Source organism: Acomys minous (genome assembly GCF_964271855.1).
Source record: "Acomys minous genome assembly, chromosome: 15".
Lineage (NCBI taxonomy): Eukaryota > Metazoa > Chordata > Mammalia > Rodentia > Muridae > Acomys > Acomys minous.
This window is the reverse complement of record NC_140497.1, coordinates 13915199-13929802: the sequence shown is the minus strand read 5'-3', so window position 1 is coordinate 13929802 and position 14604 is coordinate 13915199. Positions and strand designations below refer to the sequence as shown.

Below are 14604 nucleotides of genomic sequence, written 5' to 3'. Positions count from 1 at the left end.
TTTATCCACTGCATGAACACACATGCAAGCACATACATGTAAATATGGAAATCAAATGACAGTTTGCCAGAGTTGGCTCTCTCCTTCTGCCCTGTGAGCCTAAGCATCACACTCAGGCTGCCTGGTTTGGTGGTAAGCACCCTACCCACCAGGCTATTTCAATGGCTATTACCTCATTTTTTAATGGGAACAGTTTAGTTTCATAATTTTAAAAGACAGGATAAAAACACCAATACTTAAGTAATTACATGTTTGTGGTTTGAGGTACTTGAGCTAAATATACAAGAAAAGCAGTCTTTCTGTTGGGATCAGAGTTTACAACAGCTGGAGGGATGGAAAGGGAGATTCCTCTCCCATGAATTAGTATCACTTTATTCTCCAGTTTTCAGAGTCAACTAAGATTTATGCATTCCTTTAGTTTTCTTCTTTTGTGAGACAAAGGCTAGTTAAATCTTTTCTCGTTTTCTGTTTCTAAAGAATTACCTCTTTTATAAGGTAGCGAGTTCACTATCACAACATGGACACTGAAGAAAAGTGGGAGAGGAAGTGTGACCTACATATATCATCTCTAATAATAGCTATTTTCATGGTCTACTTTCCCCTCTTAAACTAGATGATAGTGACGGCTATAGAATATGTAGTTCCTATTTTGCTTTCTATTATTTAATTCTAGTAAAATTCATGTTCTTATTCTTTAAACTGACTATATGCTACTGATTTGATAAATGATCACGTTTATGACCATTTCCCTATTGTTAAATACTGATTTTTTTTTCCCCAACTCGACACAAGCATGGACATATCGTGGAAGAGAGATTCCTCATTGAGAAAATGCTTTCCTAAGACTGGTCTGTAGGCAAGTACAGTGATTGATGTGAGTGGTACCACCCCAGGGCAGGTGGTCCCTAGATGCTGTAAGAAGGCAGGCTGAGCAAGCCTGTAAGGAGTGCTCCCCCATGGCCTCTGCTTGAGTCCCTACCCTGACTTTTCCCTCAGTGATGGGCTGTGATGCAGAAGTGTAAGCTAAATAAACCCTTTCCTCCCAAGTGGTTTGTGCATGATATCCCAGCAAGAGAAACCTTAACCAACAAAACATGCTTATGCAGTGTTCTTACTGTAAATGAACACCATAGGAAAAAAACTCCTGAAAGTAAGACTGGTGATTACGATGACAATTTGGGTTTGATTGGCTGAACTGTACAGGCAAACGTTTCCAAAAGTCATGGTTTAACGTTGAGTGCCACTATGAAAGTATGAACACCTAATTGTTGTACTTCACTCTGAAGTTTACACTGTGTTTTCAATCAATAGTGTTTAAACTCTAAAAACTTGTATTTTCCTACTGTTTGACATGCATTCTTGTTACTCTACAGGTGAGGCTCTTTTTATATGCTCATCAATTAATTTGCTCTTATGTAAGCTGCTTGATCACAGACTTTTCTCTTTAGATTTCATGCTTAGAAATATGCTTCTTTTTACCCATATAGAATTTGGACCTTTCTCATATTTAATGTATTTTGCCAAACTATTCTTGCTCTTTTTATTTTAGGCTATACATGTTTTAAAATATCTTAGAAAATATCAATTTACATATTGTGTCCATGGTTTTCTCCTTTGGTAACTGTGATAGCCAGACTCCAAGCTGCCTTCCCCTTATGTAGACTTGCTCTCACACTGAGTAGGGTTGATCTGTAGAACCACACAATATTGTTGAGATGACAACATGACTTGTAAGGCTGTTATAAAAGACACTAAAGGCTCTTCCTTGATTTTCACGGCTATGTGCTTAGAGGAAACCAGCTGTCATGATGTGGACATCCACAGAGGCTCATCTGCCCCCTCCCTTCTTGTCTTGCAGTTGTGTTAACAGCAAACAGGAAGCCACATACCACTATTGCCACAGTCTGCGCAGGAGATGAGCTCCTCAGGCTTCTTTTCCCGGTTTTGTTCTTTTGTACCAAGACAGAAACTACAGATGGGGATTGGTTCAGCAATCGGCTGCAGAGAAAAACACAATCTGATTCCACTAAAAGTACTTTTTTAGTATGAACATAAAATTAAAATTAGTTTTACATTCTATTCTGAGTTTATGTAACTTTGGGGCAGTTATATCACTCTTCCTAAAATTCCTACTCAGTAAGTTTCCATCAAGCTTGCTTTTCCCAAGGGGTAAGCACAAAAAATTTTATCTGGGATCTTATCCTATCCAGGATACATATGTTCTGGAAAACCATATCCCCAAGCCTAAGGTAACGTGGAGCACCATTAAACTCTGTAAGAAACAAACCTCAGCACCATTACTCTATGCAGCCCTGCCAGAGAAAGACATTCCCATGGTGGTCTGGAGGAGGAGGTCAGCACTTCTTGTGCTCCTGTCACGGCACTTACTCAGCTAGTCAGAGGACAAGGGCATAAGAAGCAAATCAAAGTGTCACCTTCTTCTCCCAAGTGCTTCCCCCACTCACTACTGGTGATGGAGAGAAAGGAATACAGGTAACACTGACAGGAAGGCCTTTGACATACAGGCTGTTGGGGTCAGTGTATGCCTTCTGTGTAAGAGAGGAAAAAATGGAAAGAAAACAAAACAGAACAGAAAAGGGCTAGATCATTTTGTAAAAAAGAAATTGGTCTTTCAAAGCCAACAAAATGTACAAATTATTTTCCACTTAAAATTTTTAAAATTATTTTTTAATGTATATGAGTGTTTTGCCTACATGTATGTATGCACATATATACATGCCTAGTATGTGGCCAGAAGAAGCTGTCAGATCCTCTAGATCTGGAGTTACAGAGGGGTGTGAACCATCACGTGGTTCCTAGGAATTGATCCTGGGTCCTCTGCAAGAGCAATATGGTTTTAACCACTAAGCCATCTCTCCAGTTTGATATTTTCAATTTTCATATATCATCTATACCCTTAAAAATGCTAAAAAGGATTTATAGTTGAGGAAAAGAATGTGTGTGTGTGTTGTGTGCTTGAGTGATGTGTGTACCACGGCATGCATGTGGAGGTCAGGAAAACATCAAGTGTCTTTGGTCCTTGCCTTACCCTGATGAGACAGGGCCTCTTGTTTGGTCCTGCATTCACCAGACTAGTTAGCCCATTTACTTCTGGGTTGTCTGTTTCCACTTCCCATCTCACTGTAGTAGCCTTTACACAGGTGCTGGGGATCCCAACTTGGATACTTATGTATGCCTGGCAAGCACTTTACCCACTAAGCCATCTCTCAAACCTTGGACTTTATTCTTCAGGGGGGAAAATATATGATGTATCATTAAGAAGTTAGTGAGCCAGGTACAGCTGGGTATGCAGCTCAGCTGGTCAAGTACTTGCCTAGCACTTGATCCCTAGCACCATATAACCCAGGAGTGGTAGCAAACACCTATAAAGCTAACACATGGAAGACAAAGATAAGAAGTTCAAGGTCATTCTAGATTACATAGAGTTGATGATTTTTCCCCCCCAGGAATGACAGCTAAGACCAAAAGACTAACATTTCAGTGGCTAGTGAAGTCTTAAAAAAAGAAACAACTAAAAAAGAGCTGGGTAAAATATCAATACAAAATCATTTTAAAGATCCAGCACGAAGACAATAAGAGAAGTGTTGGGTGGAAAGATCAAATGACAGATGAACTTCCGAGTTACCTTAACTAGTTACTGCAGCTATGGAGACAGCTACCACTGCTTTTCCTTAAGAAGGAATAGGAAAAAAAAGACTAGAGAAGAAAGGCAAGGCAGACTTCTTTAGAAGTGAACTGTAAAGGCCTAGAAAAAGAGGTAGCCTCTAGGTCCTAAGATCTGGGTTTTATGGTACGGCCTCTAATGTACCATTGGAAGACTTTAAGAAGAGGAATGATGTGATGGTCTGAAAGAGACTGGCTTTCACAAGCTTACATATTTGGGCATTTAGTTCATAGCTGGTGAACTGTGTGGGTTTAGAGTGGGTTAGGAGGCGTGGCCTTGTTGGAGGAAGTGTGTTACTGAGAATGGATTCTGAGATTACAAAAGCCCACAGCAGTCTTGGTTCTCCTTCCCTCCTTTCTCCCTCTTCCTTTCCTCCCCCTCCCCCCCTTCTCTCCCTATCCCTACACTCCCCCCACAGCACCTTTGAATCAAAATGTAAAGCTCTTCACTACTTCACCAGTGGCCGGCCTGCCTTCTGCCTGCTTGACTGCTGCCAGGCTTCCCACCATGATAATAGTGTCTCTGAAACTGCAAGCAGCTCACTGGTTCTCTGCCTTGTGACTGTTGTCTCAACGTGTAAGCTCTGAGCTATAGTTCCCAACGCTATGCCTGCACCTGCCTGCCTGCTGCCAGCGGGGACTCATCCTGAGAAACTCCTAAACCAGCCCAAGTAAATACTTGTTTTTGTAAGCTGCCTTGGTGATGGTGTCTCTTCACAGCACTAAAACAATGGCATGACCAAGCTTTTAAAAAAGTAACTTTTATGACTATCACAAAGAACAATGCATGATTGTACTTAAATAGTCATTCTGGTGTCACCAACATAGAGTGATGTTATCCTTCCAGATGTTTAAATTAGATGTACTGGGGGGGGGGGGTCAGGGGGTACCCACTGAGCCTGTCACCAGCCTTCTTTCCAGAGCTGAATGCTTTCTGCTTCCAGAAATTCTTCTGTCATTACTTCTCTTGGTTCTGCTTCCTCATCTTTTCCTTTTTCTCTCAGTCTGATCTTTTTGGTGTCCTTCCCCCAAGCCCCCTTCAAACACTTGTAAATGTTGGTGTTCCTCATCTCTGACACCGTTTCTTCATTCTTCACTGTGTCCTTTCCTACCTACTCCATCTCACTGGGTACTTTTAGTTATCATCTGCTTGTTGGTGTCATTAAAACCTTTCTCGAGCCTATTCTGCCTCCTAAATTCTGAACACTAATATCCAAATTACCATTAGTATTTCTTTCAGACAATAGAGGATTACCACATTTCTAATCAATATTTATTCACTGATTTAAATTTAAATGTTAACTTTCTAATTAAAACATACTAGGAAGTACACAGATTGTAAGTACACTCCTTACGTTACTGTGTAACAAATGTCTACAGAACCACCATCCACATCATAAGAGCATTACACCTCAGCAATCCTTTCTAATACACTACTGCTTCCTTTCTTCCCAAGGACAGCCATCCTGACATAGTACAGAAGTGCAATTGCAAAGATAAAATATTGATTGGATTCTGCACCTAGAGACATCACTACATTTAAGACAACACCTGTCAGTAACACTGTAAGAACTACAGTCAGAAATGAACACTGTGTGAAGGGGAGAGAAATCAGACAAAAAAAAGTGCTAAAAAGAAATACCACATGTTTTAATACATTCTAAGTGTTTAAGGTATAAAAGGTAAACCTATTTAAATGTGGAAGATTAGACAAAAATAGTCAAACATCCAAGAAACAAGAACAGAAGTGAGCAGGATTACTCGCAAGGTCTAGAGCTGCCTCTACTTGTGTTTATTAACTCTAAATTCACTTAATTTCTAGCCATAGTAGCTGCAGGTACATAAAAGGCACATGTATTTAGCGACTAACAGTAATGAGCAACACCAACACCAATACAAAATGATTTCATTCTAAAGGTTTAGAAAAAAGGGTATCTTTTAAAGCACGGGTAGAGACTGGTTTTAATGGTGTAGAATAGTTTATTTATTTGCTATTTGCACAGAGTTATTTATTTGCTTTGGAGGAGGAATAAAAATGGGGAAGTTGAGGATGCCATTTCTTATCGTTTTACTTATTTCTGGGAAATTAGAAATAAAATCGCCTGCCACATGTGGGCCAAGGGCTGGCTAGTTAAAACAGTCTAGAACACAAGAAAGCAATAACTAATAGAAAAAGTTCAGACGTAAGACTGGCTGGGGCCAAGACGAACATAACACAAACATTGCCTACCAAAAAGGAGAACGAAGGAGCTGGAGAGATGACTCAATATTTAAAAGCAGGTATTTTACAAGGAGGGAGTTTGGATCTGAGCACCTATATAACAAGCTGGGTACTCTGCAGACACCTGTTACTTAACTACAGCTCTGATGTCTCTTTTCTCGTCTCTACACATGCACTCATACACTCATGCAGGACAAGCACACACAGGGATATACACAAATAAATAAATCTTTTTTTCCCAGATGAAGAGTGGATACACATCCCTAATCAAGACAAAATCAGAAAATCATGCATCAATAAAGAAAATAAAGGAGAAAATGGGTGAAGTTCTTGCTATAATAAAAAGCAACATCACCAGCCAGGTTTGGTAAGAACTGCTTTTACTCTAAGCACTGAGGCAGAAGAATCAAAGATTGGAGCCCAGCCTGAGGTACAGAGCAAGACCCTGTCTATAGATACATCTAGACAGACAGACAAATAGATCTATGCAATAGTCTGTTTTATAATGTGTTTTCAATGACCTTTTATTCAATACCCCCCCCAAAAAGGAACTTTGTCATTTGCACTATGGTTGAAACTGGAGGACACTAGGTAAAATGAAATCATCCAGTAACAACAACAACAACAACAACAGTATTTTCTTATTTAAATGTAGATGTTAAAGGCTGGTTTCATAAAAGCAGAGAGAGAACAGTGGTTAGTGACCCTGGAATGCGCATGAACTAGTAGGGAACAAAGAAGAGCAGTTAATGATACTAGGGTAGAGTTGGATAAAATTAACTCCTATTGCTGTGCAGCACAGTAAGATAATTATGATTGACAAGAGTTAGCTCTGTATTTCAAAGGAGCCAGTAGACTCTGAAGGTCTTCGACATAAACTACAATAAATATCTGAAGTAATGGATATGCCAGTCATCTTGACCTGATCATTATGTATTGACTTGTACTGAAGTGCACATTATATCCCCAAAATATGTACAATCACTATGTATCAATAAAAAGTAAAAACAGGGCTGGAGAGAAGGCTAAACAGTTGAGACAACTGACTGTTCTTCCTCTAAACCCAGGTTCGATTCCCAGCACCCACACGGCAGCTCACAACTACCTGTTACTCTAGTGCCAAGGGTCTGACTCTCCTAGACTCCACTAGGCACCAGGCATTCATGTGGTGCACAAAAGTGCATGCAGGCAGAATATCCATAGACATAAATTAAAATAACTAAATTTCAAAAAAATAAAAATTTTAAATTTTTAAATAAAACTTTAAAAATGGTCTGCTTCATCTAGAATTCAGAGTGTAACGTTTCTAATTAAAAACAACAACAAAGCAAAACAAAAAAATAGTGCCATGGTTCAAATCCTACCTAGAACCTTGATAACTGTCTCTTGTGTCCTTGTGTGTCCTTGTATTATTGTTAATATTTAACAGTCTACTATTAGGCTTTCCTCCATCCCAAATCATATTTACTGAGGTCATTCAAATCTCTGCATTCAATCAGTATGAGACATTCAAACTGGCTGTGTTGTTTCTTGCTACATGAAAGCCAATGATATGTCACTTTACCTACACTGAATTCATGAGAGGGCTGCAACACATGAAAGCAGAAGGAGACTAGAGAGAAGAAACGGATGAGCAAGAGAAGACAAGGAATGGGGGAAGAGTAGTGAAGGAAGGAAGGAAGGAAGGAAGAATGTATGCAAGGCTAAAAATGGTTCAGTGGTTAAGAGCTGCACCTGAGTTCAATTCCTAGCACCTATATGACAGCTCACAACTGTCTGTAACTCAAGTCCCATGGATCTGAGGTCCTCCACTGGCCTCTGTGGAGATCAGGCACAAATGCCCTTAAAAAAAAAGAAAAGAAAAATGTACGCTTTTAAACTAAATATGTGATGTTAACCTTAAAATGTTTTTAACTTAGATTAAGAACGTGTGGCAAGACCCCACCCAGCCTTTCTCCTCCCTACTGGGGGACACAGCCAGCACAGGTCGCTGCCAGACCCCACCCCCAGCTCCATGACCTTCCCTGTAGAGGAGGTCTGCCGGCCCCAGGAATAGCCAGGTTAGATGCTGCCCAGCCTTTCTCCTGCCTGCTAGGCCCACCTGGGACAAAGCCACCAGAGGGACATCCAGGCCTGCAGGTCCCCAGGAGCATCCATCCAAGACCAGCTGGCTAAAGGCCAGCCTAAGAACACCACGAGAACCAGGGCTATAAGGCGTCCCGAGGTGCCTGTCTACCCTATTACAGCACGTCCTGGACACCCTGACACAGCTGAAGCGAAAGAAAACAACCTTAAATCCAACCTTACACAGATGACAGAGGCCTTAAAAGAGGATATAAAGAAATCCCTGAAAGAAATACAGGAAAATTCAAACAAACAGATGGACAAAAATAAATAAATAAAATAAAATTCCTTAAAGAAATATAGAAAGGATTGAACTAGAAATTATCATAATGAGTGAGTTCACCCAGAAGCAAAAAGAGTCAAATGGTATATATTCACTTATATTGAGACACTAGTCCAAGGGGCATGTCCCATGAAAAACTTTACTTACCAGGAGAGTGGGTCAGAGGGGAGGACATCCTATTGGGACTTTAGGCAAGAGTAGCATGGGAGAATGGGGAAATAGAAGGATCCAGAGGGTCCTGGAAACCTACAAGAAGAACATTATGACGGGCGGATCTGGGTCCTGGGGTCCTGCTCAAACTATGGCACCAGCCAAGGAAAATATAGGCAGTAAACTTCAAACCCCTACCCAGACCTAGCCGATGGACAGGACATTCTCCACCGTTGAGTGTAGAGTGAAATCTGACTTTCACACAAACTCTGGTGCCCCATTTCTGACCACGTCCCCTGGATGGGGAGGCCTGGTGGCACTCAGAGGAGGGATTACAAGTTACCAAGAAGAGACTCGATATCCTAAGAGCATATATAGGGGGAGGAGGTCCCCCTCAATCACAGACATAGGGGAAGGAAGTAGGGGGGAAGCGGGAAGGAGGGAGGAATGGGAAGATACAAAGGATGGGCTAACAACTGAGATGTACTATGAATAATTCAATAAAATTAAATTAAAAAATAAAAAATAAAAAAATAAAAAAGAAATACAGAAAAATTCAAACAGATGAAGAAATTCCTTAATGAAATACAGGAAAACACAATTAAATGAGTGAAGGAAATGAATAAAACTGTCCAAGACCTGAAAATGGAAATAGAAGCAATAGAGAAAACACAAACAGGGAATCCTAAAGATGGAAAACCAGGGAAGAGAACAGGAACTACAAACTCAAGCATCACCAGCAGAATACAAGAGATGGAGCCAGGTATGGTGGTGCACATCTGTAATCCCAGCCCTCAGGAGGCAGAGGCAGGCGGATCTCTGTGAGCTCGAGGCCAGCCTGGTCGACAAAGTGAGTCCAGCACAGGACACAGAGAAACCCTATCTCAAAAAACCAAAAAGAGAATGAAAAAAGAAAAAGAAAAGAAAAGGAAGGAAGGAAGGAAAAAGACAAAAGAAGGCAGAAGGAATATTTTAACCTGTTCCTAGTAAGACTCTATAACCAAGACTTTGATTCTCTTGTATCACAGAGACAAAACTAGCCGCTCCTGGTAATCCATAAAGACAACTTTAAAGGTCTATGAAACCCCTAACAATGTGCTGTACATTCCCTGTTCAAGGCATCATCTTTGTACCGTATTGCTCCATCATCTGTGTAAAAGTAAACTGGCTCCTACAGCTATAGTTGCACTCCATTAAACTCAGCCACCAGCGGGAACCCGCTAAGAGTTAAGGTGGGGCACGCGACCATCTAGTCCAACTCTCCACTTCAGATTCAAAGTGAACCACAAATCCCTGTGTGATGTGCAACAGCCTAACCCTAAATCCTGCCCACCCCACTCCATCTCCTCACCTACTGTCCAAACCCTCCAACATCCCCCTCCATTGTCTCTGCTTCTGTTTTCTTCACAAGTCAGACATTCCAAAGCATTTGCTCCTTCCACATAGACTGCTCACGTCTAAATCTTTCAGATCTCCACTAAAGTCTTGTCAATAAAGCTTTCTCTTAACACCCTACTAAACACTTCAAAGCAATCTACTCACCATAATAATTCACAAGGTCCTTCCTTGCTTAGTCCCTTAATTATTTTCACTAATTAATGGGTATCTAACTGACATCTATCCATAACTGTAAACTCTATGAAGGTTCTGATTTTTATCTGTTTAAAATAGTACCACTAGTGCTGACAACAGTGCACAGCATATAATAAGCACTGTACAATACACTATTGTGTACTGTGTATTAAATTATCTGGCAGAACAAAAACAGTAAAAATTATACCTTGTATGTAAAGAAAAATAAAATAGTATATAGATGCTTGGGTTTTCAAAAGTAATCTCACAGTGACTTCACAGCCCCGAATGCTAGGTCCAGCTTCTACCATCACACCCCCCTCCACTCAAGCTCTCTCACACACTGGGACTCTTAGGGCTAGGATGGCATCAGCTGTACTTTGTATCTGTTGCCTTGTGTCGGGGCTTCCATTTTTTTAACTTGTGATCACCTTTGGCCTTCAAATTTATAAAACAATCCCAGTTATTGAGATACAAAAAAGAGATATATACACTATTTAGTGATAGCAAATCATAATACAATTTAAGACAGGTCTCTGGTATACTTATTTTTACCATTTATTAAAGATGAAAGTAAATCTCCATAGTAAGATGGACAGGTTTATTTATTTTTCTTACATAAAGAATTAAATCTTGGTTAGATATCTGAAAGACATAGCACACCTTCAACATTGTCTGAAGTTGATCAGTATTTTGACTTTATAATTATGCAAATGCTATTTCACCTAAATACATAGTACAAAATGTCAAAGGTATGATTAGAGACATTTTAGAAATTATTGGAAATTCTATCCAAAACTCAAGCTAAAATCCATGTAACTTCTTATAAAATTTGCCAGCAACTCAAATAGTAATTTAAAAACCAGCTACTCTAGCACAACACAACCCCAAGATGCACTGATTTGATACTCACATGCAAAATGACAGTAGGAACACACTAATGGTCATTATTTTCCATAATTAAATCATTATCTATAGCAGTAGAAACATTTTAACTGTAGGATAAAAACACTGTAGTTCTTAACATACAATGGTCCCAAATCTGAGCTGAGGCATTCTGGGTAATGTTCAGCAGTGTTGTAAGAGGTGGCTCTCAAGCAGCTCATGCTGCTAGTGCTAAGGTTCAGATCAAGGATGCAGTGAACTGCGCAGGTGAGCACTACTACAAACACCTAGGTAATTATACATTTGATTCTCAATTATTTTTTCTCTGTTGGATATTCAAAACTTTTTACTGTTATTGCTTTTTCTTTTCTTTTCTTTTTTTTTTTTTTTTTTTTTTTTTTTACGGTAAACCCCACATTCAGCTGCATAACATTATAAGGTTGCAATGCAAGTTTAAGATGCTGGGCCATACACTGTTCCTTTAAGCCCCTTGTTGAGATATCCTCAATTGTCACCAGATGGCAGCACTGAAGCAAACACGTGAACTTCTGAAATCATCTTTGAAAAACACAAACAGTAAAAAATTAGCCCAGTACTTCAGTTATTTGAAATTTAAGACATGAAATAAAATAACTTCTGGTTACAAATTTTAGTATATCTTACATAAGGGACATTTTTGAGAGCTCCAAATTCATCCTCTGAGACACTCTCTTTTTAAAACCTAGTGAAAATTAAGATAAAGAAAATACCTAAACATGTACACAGCAAGATCCTGTCTCAAAACAAAAAAGTATTCAAGAAGTGCCTAATTCATGTAAGAATGACACTAACAAAGACCAGTAACAGTAAACATAAGGCAGATAATGAGTACACCATTATTCCAGACTTGCGTGCGCGCGCACATGCACACACTTAACTAAATTACTACAATTATTTTTTCAATCAAATGGTGCATCATAAAAAGCCACTTTGAACTCCATTTCTATGAGGTACCTAAGACAGGTAAAGTCAAGACATCAAGAAGCAGAGTGCAGAGTGTCAGGTCCTGGGTGCAGGGAAGAAGTCATAGGTTTTGGCTAATGGCTATGGTCTGAGACAACAAAAGGGTTTTGGAAATGGACAGTGGTGATTATGGTTCCACAACACTCTGAATGTCCTAAAGCCACTGTATTGTACATAGAAACGGCTAAACCAGGAAACTTTATTCTATGTAAATTTTAGCACAGTAACGAAATAAACACAGCTCTTTTAATTGTCATGTTCTCACAAAGCAGATGGTTTGAGTGTACTACGAACTGTCCTCACTTTGATCCTCTATTTTTACCTGCTGCTACGAAACTCTCTCCCTGTGTTATCTTGAATGTGTCCTGCAGACTGAATTTAGAAAAGAAACTGAAATGTTCCACAAAATCAAAACAATTTAAATCAACTATTAATCATTAAATTTTTACTGAGATTAAAATGTTGCTATTTCATACTTACTGTAACTACATAAAAGTTGACTTTTCTTATCCAGTTACATAAAAATAACCCACCTTAACAACTTTATTTCAAAACAAACCTAAAAATTAGAAATCATTCATCAAGTATTGCTCAGTCTCAAAGTAAGATCTACTTCTGACACTATTTCTCTTATCGAGAAAGATTACACTGCACAAACCAACACAAACTTCTCTCAAGTCTGTCCCCTAAAGTGACAACTTAGATCCTACCTCTTTGAGTCTCCCAGGGATTCTTCGGGACTTTGCTTGTTCTGATCTCCCCCCAATTAAGGTAAATTTTAAGTACAGATATATCATGGAACTTAATTTTTAGCAGATGTGAAACATGGTTGAAAATACCTATTGCCAAAGCATTCTGTTATATACATAGTAAGTACGAATAGTTGTTTGTTTGTATGTATGTATGTATGTATGTATGTATGTATGTATGTATGTATGTATGTAGAGCTGAGTTCTAAAGGGCTATCTAGAGACGTGGTTCAGTGGTGAAGACAGCTTGCTGCTGCTCTTCCAGGGGCTGAGTTTGTTCTAGCTCCCACACAAGGCAGCTCACAACTCCGACAGCTCCAGCTCTAAGAGAGCCAACACTCTTCTGCCTCTACAGGCACCCACACCACGGCATCCAAACACACATGTACACAAAAAATAAAATTAAAATAAATCTTTCTAAAAGAATAAAGGGTTGAACACCAGGATAACAAGAATCGCTAGATTTTGAAAGTATCCAACACATAAAATGTGCGGTAAATGTCACTGCTTGACAAGTACTCTACTGTCACAATAACTTGAGAGGACTGAAGGAAAGGCAATACATTTTCAAGAGTAGCTGCACCAGTGAAAACAAGGCAAAGTACACATGAAATAATTAGGAAACAATTAAATACTATTTGTATTACCTATTACATAATCAAGGTCCAAATGCACAATGAACCTTTGGAGATACTGCACAATTCACTGTTTCCAGCATTATGAGGAAAATGAACTGGCTCCTAGCCTTTACTTAGGAAATCCATACTTACTTCAAAGTGTTTATACTTTGGTGAGAAAACTGAACACTGACTGTAAAGCAACATGTTCTGCTGTGGCCAGGTAAGCCTTCAATCTCAGTTTTACCACCAGCCCAGTCTTCCCTACTAACAGCCTCTCGTAATTTCAGCTCCCCCAGATCCCTTCTGACAGCTCGTGGTTACACTTATAATTCTTCCTATCACTCTAGTACCTTGTAAAGGAAGCATTTCTTGAAAGTAAAATAGTGTCAAAGAACCGTGTGTATTTCCAAACAGGATAATCAGTTGCTTTCTCAAAGCCTCTCCACCTATATTCTATAATCTGAGGAACTGTAATTAGGTGTAACTAAATTGAGTTATTTTTATCACTAATTTATTCAATAGCATCTACAATTAGATACAATAGTATGATCAATGGCAAAAGAAAGTTAATAATTAGGTTAGTAAAGAGCAATTTCAGCTTCCACTTTTGCTATATATGTGGATTACTGTAAATTTAGATCAAAAAAGCAATCATCTAACAGATAAACTAAACAATTTTCTATTTCTTAATTGGGTGGCATAAAAATAATAGAAATGCTTGCCAAATTTAATATCTTTGAACAAGTTTATTACATGTATTTATTGTATATGTGCACATATGCACAATGTCGCCCTTTGCGTGTACGTCAGAGAACAGTGTTTGGGAGCTAGTTCTCTCTCCCTGAGGCTGAACTCAAGATGTCAGGCTTGGCAGCAAGCCCCTCTACCTGCTGAGCCATCTTGCTGGTCTGCTGAATTTAAACTTATTCCTAAGAAGCTGAGACGCCCTATCGTCTTTCTGCACGTTTAGGGATTATCTGAGAGTTGTTTTCTTTACCCCATCCTCCTCAGTCTTCCAAATAGGATTTTTCCAAATACGTGATTCCCTTGCCTTCATTCCTAATCTACTCGCTTGTTTTTGTTATTTTTTGAGACAAAAATAGTGCTGCCCATTTATTTAAATCTTAGTCTGGCTGGATTAAGTACACAGAATTATTTATGGTTTTTAAAACTCCAATGAACATGAAGTTCTTGATAATCTTAATATCTGGATTTTAAAGTGCAAGCCTGGCTGGCCTTGGACTTGCAATCACGTTCTTGCCTGTTTTTTCTTTAAAATCACTGGCAGTCTATGTTTTGAATACTCAATCTTGA

General features: G+C 39.1%; 1 protein-coding gene across 4 annotated transcripts in view; it reads right to left on the bottom strand.

The window, feature by feature from the left end:
- KAT6A (lysine acetyltransferase 6A) overlaps window positions 1-14604 on the bottom strand; it is an 83096-nt gene that overhangs the window by 38151 nt on the left and 30341 nt on the right. For all 4 annotated transcript variants that reach the window (XM_084760457.1, XM_084760460.1, XM_084760459.1 and 1 more), the window contains one exon: window positions 1890-1998. In XM_084760457.1, coding sequence (XP_084616583.1) covers window positions 1890-1998 — 109 coding nt within the window. The remainder of the gene's footprint in view (window positions 1-1889; window positions 1999-14604) is intronic.